The sequence below is a fragment of the Canis aureus genome, chromosome X (genome assembly GCF_053574225.1).
Source record: "Canis aureus isolate CA01 chromosome X, VMU_Caureus_v.1.0, whole genome shotgun sequence".
In the NCBI taxonomy this organism is placed as follows: Eukaryota; Metazoa; Chordata; class Mammalia; order Carnivora; family Canidae; genus Canis; species Canis aureus.
The window spans coordinates 42,906,584-42,921,115 of NC_135649.1; the positions used below are offsets into that span (position 1 = coordinate 42,906,584).

Sequence of the window (14,532 nt, forward strand, 5' to 3'; positions counted from 1 at the left end):
AGGGAGAGGTGAAGGACGGTGGTGGAATGACTTGGGGGTGGGGGGCGGAGGAGGCTGAGTGGTGAAGGTGCAGGATCAAGGAGTTGGTAGAAGAGGAAGAGGAAGATCACCACAGTGCTAGGGCTTCCAGTGGTCACGGGGTGGGGGGTAGGGAGTGGGGGGAAGGGTTCCCCAATGGCTGCATCTCTGGCCCATTAAACAATTTGGTCCTGGGGGAGGAGAATCAAGGAAGGGGGCGGGGGGGACCAGTTTCTGGGGAAGGGCTCCCCTGATCCTTGCTGGGAGAAATTACCACTCAGGGAAGGGAGGGGAGGGGGCTTTATTGCGCTAGGGTGGGGGTTCCAAGGATGGGTGGGGGGTTAAGCACAATGTACATCATTATAAAACTCACATAAGAATGAGAGATTACACATGGTGGTGAAAGGGAGGCAGACACAGGGCAGGCATGAGCCTGTGGCGAACAGGGGAGGTATGGAGAGGTGGACAAGAAGCAATCTATACAGAAGAAACATTGGCTTTCTATGTTCCCTAACAGTGGGACAGCTGGTAGGGACTCCGTGTCTTCACTCCCATGAAGGTTATGGGGGACGGGGGTGGGGTGTAGGGGGGCATTGTGGCAGCAGCAGTAGTTGTGTGTCAGGGACGATGCTAAACAGTGTGAATTCCCTTCCAGAATGTCTGGGTGGTGGAGAGAGAGAGAGACAGAGAGAGCGGTGCAGGACTGCACCAGGTAAGGCGTTCAGCTTCTTTTCTTAGAGAGACAAATCCACAGGTTCAATACACAGCCAAAAGCATATACTCAGGATTAACATATCACGCTAGCTTCCAGAAGTTTAAGATATAGTCATCGACACCCCCCACCCCTACCCGATCCCCCCTCCCCCCACCCCCCATCCCCAATCCATAGCTAAGTCAAACTCCTAAGGACAGTCTGTCTGGTAGATGTTGAGAGAGGAACCCCACCCCTGAAGCAACAGCCCCTGTACTTAGCTGGGCCGGGCTGGGCCAGGCTGGGCTGGGCCGGGCGGGCTCCAAGGCCTGCCATGGGTCTCCCCAGGGCAGACGTTTTCACCCGTACCTTACCCAGAATGAGTGGGGTGATCCCAGATGCTTGCTCCCTAGTGGACTGAGCCACCCTGCCCATCAGTGAGGGACAGGGCACTTTGGGGATGGCTGGTATGGAGCTACTGTGCCTGGGGGCAAGGGCTCCCAAGGCTGACAGCCTATTGGGCTGGCTGTAGACAGCCCTGTGTGGTGGCTGTTTTCTGCAGACCTACCATCAAGGCATGGGCCCTTTAGGGTGGCTTCTGCAGAAGTGAGTGAGTGTGAGCCCAGGGTGGGTGGGCACAGCTGAGCTGAGTGCCCTCTCCCCTCCACTGGGTGCTGTGCCCTGGTACTACTGTTACTGCTCCCGGGAGGGGGAGCAGACTCCAGGAGGAGCTCAAGGCCCGCGGGCCTGCCTACTTCAGGCCCTAGCTCCCCTGGCCCCCAAAACAGAAGAGGAAGGTGAGCCTGATGTCACCTGTCAGCCCTAAAGAAGAGATAAAATCCAGCTCTGCGGCAGGCAGGCGTAGTGACGAGGGGCCTTTGCCCTCACAGTGACGACCAGAGGCTGGGGAAGGGGCAAAGATACCCAGGGTGGCAGCTGCCGGAGCCCGGAGGGACAGCCTCAACCCAGGGAGTTCTCACTCCCTGAAGACGGAAAGCTCTCCGACCCTGACAGGGCTGGGCAGATGCATACAGGACACACCACAAGATGCAAAGACCACAAAGCTCTGAACCTGGGGCCGTGGTTGTGGGGGGCAGGCCTGGGTGGGTGCCCTACTTGATGAGGGTTTTTAAGGAGCGGGTGAATGTGCTCATAACAGTCGCTGAAGTTGGGGAGCCCGGGAAGTGCCCTGTGGCCACCCCAACAGCTGCTGCCTGCTGCTGCTGCTGTTGCTGCTGCTGTTGCTGCTGCTGCTGCTGCTGCTGCTGCTGCTGCTGCTGCTGCTGATTAAGGTTCCGGGTGGTGGACTCCTCGGCCGCACGCAGGAGGAAGGTGTAGTTCCTCACCACCTCTTCAACCTTGGCCAGCAGCTCTTGGCGCTGGGCCTCGGAGCGCACGATGAATACCAGCCGCACAAAGGTCTCGATGAGGCTGCTCAGCACCTGGAAGCTGCCCGTGATGGCTGCCAGCATGTGAGTTGGGCTCTTGTCCACATTGGCCACGCGGCGGCAGGAGGCCCGGAGTTCCTTGAACTTGAGAGAAAGCTCGAGCTTGTACTCAGAGATCTGAGATACATAGGGCTTTGGAGCGCGGGCCTCAGGGCTGGCCACGCACTGCCGCAGGACCGTCAGCAGCTCGTTGGTGTCCAGCCTGGCGGCCAGGAAACCGTCGGGCAGGCCGTAGGCGCGGGCCCGCAGGGCACTGATCTTGGCCAGGCTCCCCTCGAAGGTGGAAACCCGCAGGTCAATTTCCTGGGTGCGGGAGGCCTCGGGGCTGCTGCTGCTGCAGGTGGTGGCATCCAGCACCTCCAGGGTCCTGCTCATCACGGGCACCACCTGCTCTTCCAACTTCATGCCCGGCAGGATCTTCATGGGGATGGAATAGGAGAGCTCGTCCTTGCCATCACTGGTGTCATCCCCCATGTCGCACTTGCGGTAATAGAAGCAGTAGCGGATGGAGCAGCATTTGCCGCTCTCGCTGTCCTCATCCAGGTCGACGGGCTTTCGGTACACCTCTTCCGGCAGTGAGAATACTGCCATCTGTCTGGGGCCTTTGGTCTCGGGGGCAACCTGGACATATGAGGGGTCTCCCAGGGTTGGTGACTCCAGTGGCTTGTTTTTGGGACCCAGGCCCAGGGGGAGGCCTGCCTCTACCTCCTTGGCCTCCCTAGGCAGCATGCCCAGGGGTGGGTGCGGATAGATGTCTGAGGTCAGTGATGCCCTGTCACCCTGATCCAGTTCGCTGATACTGTAGCGGCGCATCAGCTTCCGGTAGTTGGGTGCTCCCAGACACTCCCCCCCTGAGGCACACGTGGTCAGGCAGGAAACGCCACTCTCTGGGTCTGATCGGCACTCTCGGGATTCCAGGCTTGTGGAGCGGATGCGCCCCATGTTGGTGGGGCTGCTGAGGCTCAGGCCCGGGCCGGCCTCTGGCTGCCTCTGGGTCAGGGGGACTCTGTCCCTCTCCCGCCCCTGGAGGCCGGGCACTGGTGTCTGAGGGACCTGAGGCCGGCCCCCCCGGCAGAGGCGCTTGCAATCACAGCTACGCCTCTGCTCCCGTGACATGCCAGGCCCCTGCTGCACAGGGCTGCTGCGCAGCTGGCAGCTGCAGCGACCTGGTGCCGGGGGCTGCAGGTACTCAGTGCCTGGCAGCTCCCCCTGGCTCGGGGGCTTCAGAAGCTCTTCAAGGAACTCGAGCTCGTACTGCTTTACCTTCTGCAGCTGGGCCTGCCGCTCATCAGTCTCCTTTTTCTGGCGGGTCGGGAACGTGGCAGAGAATAAATTGCGGAGCCGGAAGGGCCCTCGGGAGGACTTGGGCTTTGTGGGGCCTTCAGAGGCTGAGTGGGCTCCATCCAGGGTTGTCTCCAGCTTCAGGGAGGGCATGGTGCTCACCTGCCGGCTGGCAGCCTGAGGCCTCAGGGGGCTTTGGCCCCGAGGTTGGCAGCTGGGGCTCTGGCCTCGGGACTGGCTGCTGGGGCTGTGGCCATGGGGCTGGCAGCTGGGGCTCTGAAGAGCCATGGAATAGCCGGCTCGGGGTACCAGGCTGGTCTCCTCGATCTTGCTGCTCTGGGCCATGCCCTCCAGTTGCCCCTTCTCCCCCTGGCTGGATACGGTGCCCTGCTTGTGCAGGGTGGGCTTAGCACCCTCTGGCCCAGCCTTGCCTGCCACCTCCCCTATAGACTGCTTGCTCAATGACTCTCTGCTCGCTCGTGAAAGGTAGCTTTTGGGAGGGAAACTCTGAACAGGCAGCCTGTCCTCTTGTGGGGAGAGGTGTGGGCTGTCAGCCCGGCTGCCTGCAGGTGCTCTGGAGCCAGAGGAGACCTCGAGGCTCAGCTGCTGCTGGGAATTCCGAGAGGTCTCTGGAGCACCGGGGCTTATTTTGAACTTCAGATTCTTATTGGCACTACCGCTCATCATGCTAACATCCGTCCTTCCCATGCTGACCTCGGGCCTCCCCACGCTGGTCTCCAGCCTTCTCTCCCCACTGCTGGGGGGGTTCATTATGGCCCTGCTAGGGGTAGGGAGGCTCTTAGGGTGAACCACCTGCTGGAGGGCGGCTGAGATCATAGCCGGGGTCACGCTGCCCTTCGGGTCTAAGAGAAGCTTGGGACTCAACCTGACTTCTTTGGGCACGTTCTCCCTTAGTTCAGAGACCTGCTCTTCACTGAGGGACGGTGTGGCTGCCCTCAGTGACACCTCCAGGCCTGCCCGAGTGTGGCCAGGCCCCTTGTCCTCAGGAACTGGGGACAGCAGGCTCAGATTCTTCTGCTCACTGAGCTGTGGGGACAGCGCCGGGTGCACTGCCAGGGCGTATGTTCGCTCCCGCTGTGGCTGGGATTCTGATGTGGGCAGCTTCCTCCGAGTGCCAGGGGGGCCGGGGCTCTGGCCTGTGACAGTTGGCTGCAGTGCTGGGTTGGGATCCGGGCGCCCAAGAGCATAAGGGGCTGTGAGGACAGCCTGGGCTGCGCAGCTCTGGATCCGGAAGGGCAAATCCTTGCGAGCCAGGAGGCTCTCCTTGTTGAGGTGCTGGGCCAGAAAATAGGTGGTGTTCTGGTGCTGCTTCATGGCAGACATCATCTCTGACATGTCCGTGAGCTCTGAGGAGTTGGTTTCATGGCCTGAGTCCAGCGATGATTCAGGGGTGATTGTAGCCAGCACAATCAGACCTGGAGGGACAGGGAGAGGGCTTGCTGCACTTACTCCAATCAAGTCCTTTTGCCAGCCATATGGAGAAAGTTTAGGGGGGTGGGGGCCAAGGGCAGCCAGCAGGATTGAAGCTGGGGTGGGGGTGGGGAAGCCTGTCAGTTCAGGCAGGGGGGGCAGGGGGAGAGGAGGGGAGAGTTGGGGAGGGGCAGAAGGAAGCAAGCTGGAAGAGGGCTCCCAAAGGGTGGGGAATCCGAAAAAGAAACAAAAGAGGCAGAGAGGATGTCTTCTGGGCAGTTTGATGGCAAATTAACATGCATGGCACATGCAGAGCAGCATGCTGATCATCACTATTTTTAGATTCAATAGTTAGGAAATGTTTGTCAATTGTCTTGAAGAGGGCTGCCAAAGAGATGCCCCTCTCTATCTAGCCCTCCTCAACTGGTCAGGCCTGCCTACAGCGAGGCCCTTTCACCTGCATCTGTCCTCTCCCCAGTGACCACAGGGGCCTCCAGCTAGCCTGGGAGTAGCTTGTTTCTAAGCTCCAGACTCTGAGCAAAAAGGAACGGTGGCCCCAAGGGCTAAACACAGCGGGGGGGGGGGTGCCCTACCACCAAGGATGCCCTCATGCACACAGGAAAGGTAGGGGCTGGTACTCTCCCAGGTCTCAGCTGGGCTGCCTCCTCACCCACTCTCTTCGTCTTCTCTGTCCACACTTCCTCCTGCCTCACATACTTTCTCATCCGCCCTATTCCTCTTTATTCCTATTATGTTGCTGTAGCGTTCACCTGGTGAACACCTTTTTTAGGTGTCTCTCTGTTCACCCAGTGAACACCTTTTTTAGGTGTCTCTCTGTGTGAGCGCGTGCGCGCGCGCGTGTGTGTGTAGGTATGTGTCGTGAATATGGGTGCATGTCTGACACATGAGCTTGTCTACAAGATGGATGTATGTGTGTCCGAAATGGGGAATAGCAGGCATGTCGGCTGGCTCTCCCACAAAATAATCACTACTAGTAATGGCTACTACTTACGAGTAATACTAATGGCTTTACTTCTTTTTACGTTCTGGGCAGTGCTTTGCTTGAATGATCTCCTTTTGTGCTCACAGCAAGCCTACATGATACGACTGTCATTACAGACCCACTTAAAGTGACAAAAGTGAGGTTCAGAGAGGGTTGGTGCCTTGCCAAAGGTCATACCGAAAGTGAGCCAAGAAGCCAGGACTTGGGCGGGTCTGACTGGGAGCCTATGTTCTTAGGCAAGATAAAAAAAAGAACTCAGCCCTGAGCAGGGTTGGCTCCTGGCTCCCCTGATCCTGGGTTACTAGGTGGTTAGCTGGTCATTTTTTTTTTTCTTCCAGCCATGTGCATGCTGGATATTCTTTGCCTGTCTTCTAGATCTCTCACAATTTTGCTCTGATTCTTCATCCTGGCCTGGCTCCGGGGCTGTCACAGCCCCAATCCCTGGGGTCCATCTGCAAGACATTTCCAGAGATGGAATGGTGAGAGCCAGAGTTCTAGCTGGAGATGAGCAGCCGGCCCCTGGCACAGCATTGTTGATTTCCTGATCCTATCTGAGCTACCTGTGGCCATCCACTGCCCTGGCACACCACGGTTACTTTGACCTCAGCTCAGAAATAAGCAATATCACCTGTTGGCCCTACCTGGCCGGCAGAAGGGAGGGGAGGCAAGAGGGAGGAGGAACAATAGGCTTTTACCTGCAGTCTGTGGGGGTGGGGGGTGTGGTCCATCCTCTGAAGCTGCCAGGGCTTCCAGAGCCTGCAGAGTGGACACCAGGGCATCATCTAGCTCCTGGGCATGATCTCGTACTGTCCGGGTCTGCACACTGTCAATGAGTGTCACTGGAATCTCATCATACAGGAGCCCACACAGGTGGCGTCCTTGCTCCTGGCTCTGGACTGCCCGGCGCTTGGGGTCGTCCTCATCAGAACTATTGTCTCGGAAACCAGGAGGTGGGGCGGCAATGGCAGGCAACAGGGAAGTGCTCTCATCTTCCTCCTCCTCCTCCTCCTCGCTCCCAGGGGGTGGGAGGGACATCAAGTCTACCATATTGTCACGAGAAGAGCTGGGCTTTCCACCTTTGCGAGGGCCCAGCTGCTCCTGGAGTTTGGCTTTGCAAGAGTCACAGTAGAAATTCAGGGCTTCGGCCCCAAGGGAATTGTCCAAGGTGTAGGAGCGGGCCCTGCTGGTGCAAGGCTCATGGTTGAGGCTGGCTGCATCAAAGTCATCGGGGATCGCCTCATAGCCTTGGCCGGAGCTTTTGGAAGTGGGATCGGACTTGGTCCGGGGCCTGGTCTCCTCAAAGAAGATTAAGTTCTCGTTGACATCCGTCCGGCTTTCCTGCTCCTTCCTTTGTTCCCGCATGTGGAGGTAGCAAAAGCTGACAAGCTCAGAGTCGGCAGGTGGGGGTGTGCAGTGGTTCGACTTCCGGGGGCTGGCACCCACGCTGCCCACATAACTACTCTCCTTTTTCCCCAGGTGGCCCCCAGTGACAGGGCGGTGGGCGCTGTGCATGTAATCTAAACCCAGAAAGAGAATCAACAGATGAGCCCTGGTGCTCAGGACCATGGCTGCAGCTCCCTGGTGTTTCTGGTACACAGCTGGATGGCAGGTACCGACAGAGCATTATTACCTGGCTGTGAGAGACCCTGAGAGTAGCACAACAACAGCCCCATGGTGTCTGAAATGGAAACCGGCATGGGGTGACGGGGGAGGGGCTGAGCAGCTTGGTATCTGGGTCCAATGGGTCTCTTACGTGGGTATATCTGCTCTTAAAGTCAGCTGTTAACACACTTTCACTTTTTAAAGTCTGAAATCCCCCTTCAGATTGTCCCTGCCCGTCCCCACCTCTCAGAGCCTTTTCATCCCCCCAGGGCTCTGTTACTCTTGTGTTAGGTTCGACCTCTTCTGGCAGAAGGCAATAAATCTAGCCAGTTACTTAGTGCCTTGGTGGGAAAATGCAGAATGGACCACATACAGTACCTGAAAATTTGCATTTCAGAGAGGACTGTCATGGAAGGACCCTAAAAGAATAAAGCTCTACTTATAGTATTGTGGGCCTCTGAATGTGCAAAGTCTATGGGAAATTCGCTGGGATGTGTGGATGTGGGAGGAGGATGTGGGATGGGAAGCATTCTTCCGAGTCCTCAGATCTCACTACTTCTCTGTATCTGTGCAGGGCCAGCCTGCCTGCTCCAGTAGAAATTGGGGTAGAATGTTCTTGTCAATAGTTTTTAATGATGGTAGGTGTGTGCATCTGAGAATTATCCATCACAAATGAAATGCTTTCTTTCTACATGGCTTCTCTCGCGTAGACCGTTTCGGGGGCCCTTCCCCATGTCATCTGGGAGAATATACTCAGACAAGGCCAGTTCATTTTGCTACCAGCAGACAGAGCGACAGAGGGCAAGCAGGCACTAACTTAGGCTAAGGTCATCACACACCACCCCATTTAATCTTCACAACAAGCCAAGGAGGTAGGTGCTGTCACGATCCCCACTTTGCAGAGGAAGAAACCAACCTGTTTGGTTATGTGACTTATCCAAGGTCACGAGTCATAAATGGCAGCCTGTATTTGAGCGCAGGTCCGAGGGACTACAAAGCCCATGTTTTAAACCATTGCTCTATCGTTCCTCGTGGTGGTGAAGGTACCAGAAAACAAACCTTCAAAATGCCTTCTGATTTCCAGTTTGACAGGGTCAATGTGTCAGTGTTGCTTTTTAGTAGACCTTCCAACCATTACAAAAGGATGGTGCTGGCACTTCACGACACAACACCAAAATACATGAAGCAACAACTGACCGAACTGAAAGGAGAAAACCACACAATTCAACGGCAGTAATTGGACACTTCACCACCCCACTTTCAACAAAGGATAGAGCAACTATACAGAAGATCAACAAGGAGATAAAGGGCCTGAACAGCTATAAACTAAGTAGACGTCACAAAAATCTATAGAACATGCCACCTACCAACAGCAGAATATACATTCTTCTCAAGGGTACCTGGAACATTCTCCAAGATAGACCATATATAGGTCATAAAATGAGCCTCAACAAATTTAAAAGAAATGAAATCATACAAAATATATGTGTTTGAGCACAATGGAATTAGAAATCAGTAACAAAGAAATTTGGGAAACTCACAAGTATGTGGAAATTCAGTAAAATGTACCTAAATAACCAATGGGTCAAGGAAAAAATCACAAGGGAAATTGGAAAATACTTTGAGATGAATGAAAATGAAGATACAACATACCTAAACTTGTGGGATCTAGCTATATTAGTGTTTAGGGATAAATTTATAGCTATAAATACACATTAAAAAGAGATTTCACATCAATAATGTAACCTTCCACCTTAAGAGACTTGAAAAAGAAGAGTAAACTAAACCCTAAGTAAGCAGAAGAAAAGAAATAGGAAAGCATAGAGAGGACAGAAAAACACTAGAGAAAATCAATGAAAATAAAAGTTGTTCTTTGTTGTTTTTTGAGAGAGAGAGGGAGCACATGTGAGTGAATGGAGGGGTAGAGGGAGAGAAAATTCCAAGCAGATTCACATGGGGCCCGACATGGGGCTTGATCTCATGACTCTGAGATCACAACCTGAGCTGAAAGCGAGTCGGACGCTTAAACGCCTGAGCCACCCAGGTGCCCCAAAAGTTGGTTCTTTGAAAATATCAATAAAATTGACAAACATTTAGCTGTAGAGACCAAGCAATTAAAGAGAAGAGTCAAATTACTAAAATTAGGAATGAAAGAAGGACCATCACTACTGACTCTACAGATATGGACTTGATTATAAGGGATTTTAAAAAGAAGCTTATACCAGAAAACATTAGATAACCTTGGTGAAATGGACAAATACCTAGAAATACATGATCAAACTGACTCAAGAAGATAGAAAAACCTGAATAGGTCAATAGCAAGAAAAGAAATTGAATTAGTAATTAAAAGTACCCACTCCCACTAAAAATAAAACTCAGGCCCAAATGGCTTCACTGGTAAATTTTGCCAAATGCTCAAAGCACTTATACAAATTCTTCACAGATTCTTCCAAAAAACAGAAGAGGAAGGGAACACTTCATAACTTATTCTATAAAGTTGATACTACCCTGGTACCAAACCAGACAAAACATCACAATAGAACTACAGAGCAATATTTCCTATATAGAAACAAAGTTCAACAAAATACTAGCAATCTGAATCCAGAAACATATAAAAAGCATTATACACCACAACCAAATGGGATTATAGGAATGCAAGGTTGATTTAACATCCAAAATCAATGAATGTAATATACCATGTTAAGAGAATGGTAGACAAAACCCACACAATCATCTCAATAGACTTGGGAATTCTTGAGAAAAGAATTTGGTAAAAGCCACCACCCTTTCTTTCTTTAAAAAGTTTATTTATTTATTTATGAGAGACACACAGAGAGAGGCAGAGACATAGGCAGAGGGAGAAACAGGCTCCCTGCAGGGAGCCCAATGCAGGACTCCAGCCCAGGACTCCAGGAACACAACCTAAGCCAAAGGCAGATGCTCAACCACTGAGCCACCAAGGGGCCCTGAGCCACCACCCTTTAATGATAAAATTCAAAAGGCTAGAAATAAAAGGGAACTTCCTCAACATGGTAAAATTATCTGATTATCTGTGAAAAATCCACAGCAAACAGACCTGATAAAAAGACCTGGTAAAAGACTGAAAACTGTTTTAACACTTCTACTCAACACTGTACTAGAAGGCGTAGCCAGGACGATTAGACAATAAAATTAGATATAAAGTATCCAGATTGGAAAGGTTCTCTGCATGCAGATGACATGATCTTGTATAGAAAAAATCCCAAGGAATCCACAAATGCATTATTAGAGCTAATAAGCTTAGCAAGGTTGCATGGCAAAGGACAATACAAAAATTAATTGTATTGTTATACGGTAGCAACAAACAACCTACTAATGAAATTAGGAAACAATTCTATTTACAATAGCACCAAAAGGAATACAATACTTAGGTATAAGTTTAACAAAAGAAGTGCAAGACTTGTACAATGGAAACTACAAGCATTTGTGAAAGAAATTAAGGAAGATTTAAATAAATGAAAAGATATTCTATATTCATAGATTGGAAGACCCAATCTTGTTAACATGGCAGTACTTTCCAAATTGATCTACAGATTCAACATAGTCCCTATCAGAATCCCAACTGACTTTGTAGTAATTGACAAGGTAATTAAAAAATTCATATGGAATCACAAAGGACACAGAATAACCAAAACCGTCTTTATAAAGAACAAAGTAGGCAGACCCACACTTCCTGATTTCTCTTTTTTTTAATTTAAGATTTTAGTTATTCATGAGAGAGAGACACAGAGAGAGGCAAAGACACAGGCAGAGGGAGAAGCAGGCTCCTCGAGGGGAGCCTGATGTGGGACTCGATCCCAGGATCCCCGGATCACGCCTCAGCCAAAGGCAGATGCTCAACCGCTGAGCCACCCAGGCACCCCCACTTCCTGATTTCAAAACTTAATACAAAGCATGGTAATCAAGATGGTGTGATACTGACTGAAGGGTAGACACATAGATCACTGGAATAGAATTGAGAGTCCAGAACATAAACTTTCATGTTTATGATCAAAGAGCCCAACTGAAAAATGGGCAAAGGATTTGAACAGACAGTTCATGAAAGAAGATATACAAATGGCCAATAAGCATATGCAAAGATGTTCAACACCATAAGCTATGACGATGCAAATCAAAACCATGAGATACCACTTCACCTCCACTACAGTGGATGTTAAAAAAAAAAAAAAAGACGGATGATAACAAGTATTGGTGAGGGTATGGTAAAACTGAATCCTCCAACATTGCTGGTAGTAATGTACAATGGTGCAGTCCTTTTGGGAAACAGTTTGGTAGTTTCTCAAAGTTAAACACAGAGTTACCATTTGACCAACAGTTCCACTCCTAGTTGTATACCAAAGAGAATTGAAAACATAAGCCTCCACAAAAACTTGTACATAAAGGTTCATAACATTATTATTCATAAAAGACACAAGATAGAAACAATCAACTATCCATCAACTGATGAATGGATGAAAAAAGGCAGTCTGTCTGCCAGATGGAATATTATTTGGCCAAAAAAACCAAATGAAGTAGTGATACATGCTACATCGTGGATAACACTATGCTAAATGAAAAAAAGCAAGCCACAAAAAGACTGTAAAGTGTACAGTTCCATTTATCCACAATGTCCAGGATAGACAAATCTATAGGCCCAGAAAGTGTGGTTGTTTAGTGCTGGGTGGTGACTAGGGGGGAACTAGAGAATGAACACTAATAGATACAGAGTTGGTTTTAGGAGGGGTAAAAATTTTCTAAAATTAAATTGTGGCAATGATTGCACAGCCCTCTAAATACATTATATACACTCAGAAACGCTGAGTTGTGAACTTTAAATGGGTGTATTTTCTGGCTTGGAATTTATATCTCAATAAAGCTGTTTATTTAAGGAGTGCCTGGATGGCTCAGTCAATTAAGCATCCAACTCTTGTTTCAGCTCAGGTCATGATCTTGGGGTGTTGAGATTGAGTCCTGTGTCAGGCCCATGCTCAGCATAGTCTGCTTGAGATTCTCTCTCCCTCAGACCCTCACCTCACTCATTCTCTCTCTCTCTCTCTCTCTCTCTCTGTAAATAAATAAATAAATAAATAAATAAATAAATAAATAAATAAAATCTTTTTTAAAAAGCTGTTTATTAAAAAAATAAAGTACAGTACTGGGCAGAAAGTGAACTCTCAATCTTTAGAAAAAGAGCCAAAAATGTGCTCTGCACTTGAAAGAACTTTATGGGGTTTATCGTACGTAATCCTGTCAAATCTCTCCTGAGGTAGGTCCTGTTATCCTCAGTTTACAGGTAAGGAAACTGGACTCAGTTTATGGAGTCTATTCATGATCACATGACTAAGATAGGGCAGAACCATGACTAGAATAGAAGCCAAGTCTCTCTACCTTCAGATTCTAAGCCCTTGCTGTGTTCCATAGACCATGGTGCCCCTTTAAAGATAGACTCAGGTGCACCTGAGTGGCTCAGTGGTTGAGTGTCTGCCTTTGGCTCCAGTTGTGATCCTGGGGTCCTGGGATCACAGGAGTTGGAGTTAGTGTAAGTAATTAAATCCAGTAGGTTCAATTTAGGCCTTAGTGGCTGTACCTAGGGTGCTCTGGATCAACTTGGGGAATAATATGTAACTACCCTCTCAACCTTAGTGAAGAAGTGCTCTAGGGCAGTGCTAAGCCTGAAGCACAAACTGTCAGTTCAAGAGGTTTCTATCCTCAGGCACTTTCCACAGATCCAGGCCATCCACCAGGTGCTAACCACCTATGAGACAGCTGTACCATCAGTGCAGCCAGCTTGGCAATAAGCTGCCATAGAGGTGGCTCCCAGGGGCATGTCCACTAAGCAGGTGGTTACTCTTTTCAGACAAGGGCTGGAGGTCTAAGGATGGATTCTCTCCCTGAAAGGTGGGAACATTTCCCAACATTATGATTACAAGGCCAGGTGATGCCCAGACCACCACTTGGTACTGTGATTTCCAGATCCAAGTTGCAGCACAGTGCTGTGTGGCAGAGAAAATATGTCTGGAAAAGTGCAGAGCTCCTCCAGACATAAGGTTAGAAATGCAAGGAGAGCCAGGTGTGCTCGGCTGATGGCTGGAACAGTGTGCCTCTCAGATTGCAAATCTGCTCTAAATTGCTCATCAGCTTTCCCCAAGGGGGATGTCCTCGTCTAGCTCTCTTTACTCAGCCACTCAGAAGACTGACTTAAAAAAATGCTTGTAAAGAACAGGATGGCAATCCAACTAGAGTTATGTTAAAAAATATATGCAGTGTGTGTACACACACATATATATACACACATACATAGAGTCAGGGCAACACTGAGTCAGCCAGATTTCTATTAGTTGGCTTTGTTATATTCTACAATCTGATGATCAATACTGGTCAAAAGGGGCACCGGAGTGGCTCAGTGGTTGAGCAATTGCCTTTGGCTTGGGGCGTGATCCTGGGGTTCTGGGATCGAGTCCCACATTGGGCTCCCCACAGGGAGCCTGCTTCTCCCTCTGCCTATGTCTCTTCCTCTCTCTGTGTGTCTCTCATGAATAAATAAATAAAATCTTAAAAAAAAACGGGCACAGGGATGACCTAGAGGCCATTAGAGACACTCAATTTCTTTCTGAATCATCTGAAAGCATCTAGTATGTTAGGTCAAGCTTTAGTACTCTGTGCAAGTTGCTGGTTTTTAACTGCATGAAAATAGGTGAGTTGTGCATCGGATATACACAGTAGCCATTAACCAGAATATTCAATTTACCAGACCGAGCTGTCTTCTAACCATGGGAGAAAATCAGTGAGTTCTTCTGACTGTGCCCCACCACTGGGACCCCCAAAACCTTATTTTCCTGTATCTCCCACGATACTGGAGACAGCTGGTGGCTGCCTCCAGATCTCCCAATAGCTCCGTACAGGTGAGAACTGGCATTTGTTTGAGACTTTCTCTAAGCTGTGTAGGTCCTCAAGCCCAGGCATTGTTCTGTTGTGGCAGTTGAATTTTCCCTATGCAAATTCAAAGGCACTCACGACTGTACTGATATTGTCCATTCAAT

At 50.0% G+C, this 14,532-nt stretch overlaps 1 protein-coding gene across 2 annotated transcripts in view; it reads right to left on the reverse strand.

Annotated features, from left to right (window-relative positions):
- Positions 1-893: 893 nt before the first annotated feature.
- Positions 894-14,532, reverse strand: part of FRMPD3 (FERM and PDZ domain containing 3) — a 132,444-nt gene continuing 118,805 nt past the window's right edge. For both annotated transcript variants that reach the window (XM_077890376.1, XM_077890377.1), the window contains 2 exons: positions 6,568-7,389; positions 894-4,874 (listed from right to left, as the gene is read on the reverse strand). In XM_077890376.1, coding sequence (XP_077746502.1) covers positions 1,822-4,874; positions 6,568-7,389 — 3,875 coding nt within the window. In that variant the 3' untranslated portion in view covers positions 894-1,821. The remainder of the gene's footprint in view (positions 4,875-6,567; positions 7,390-14,532) is intronic.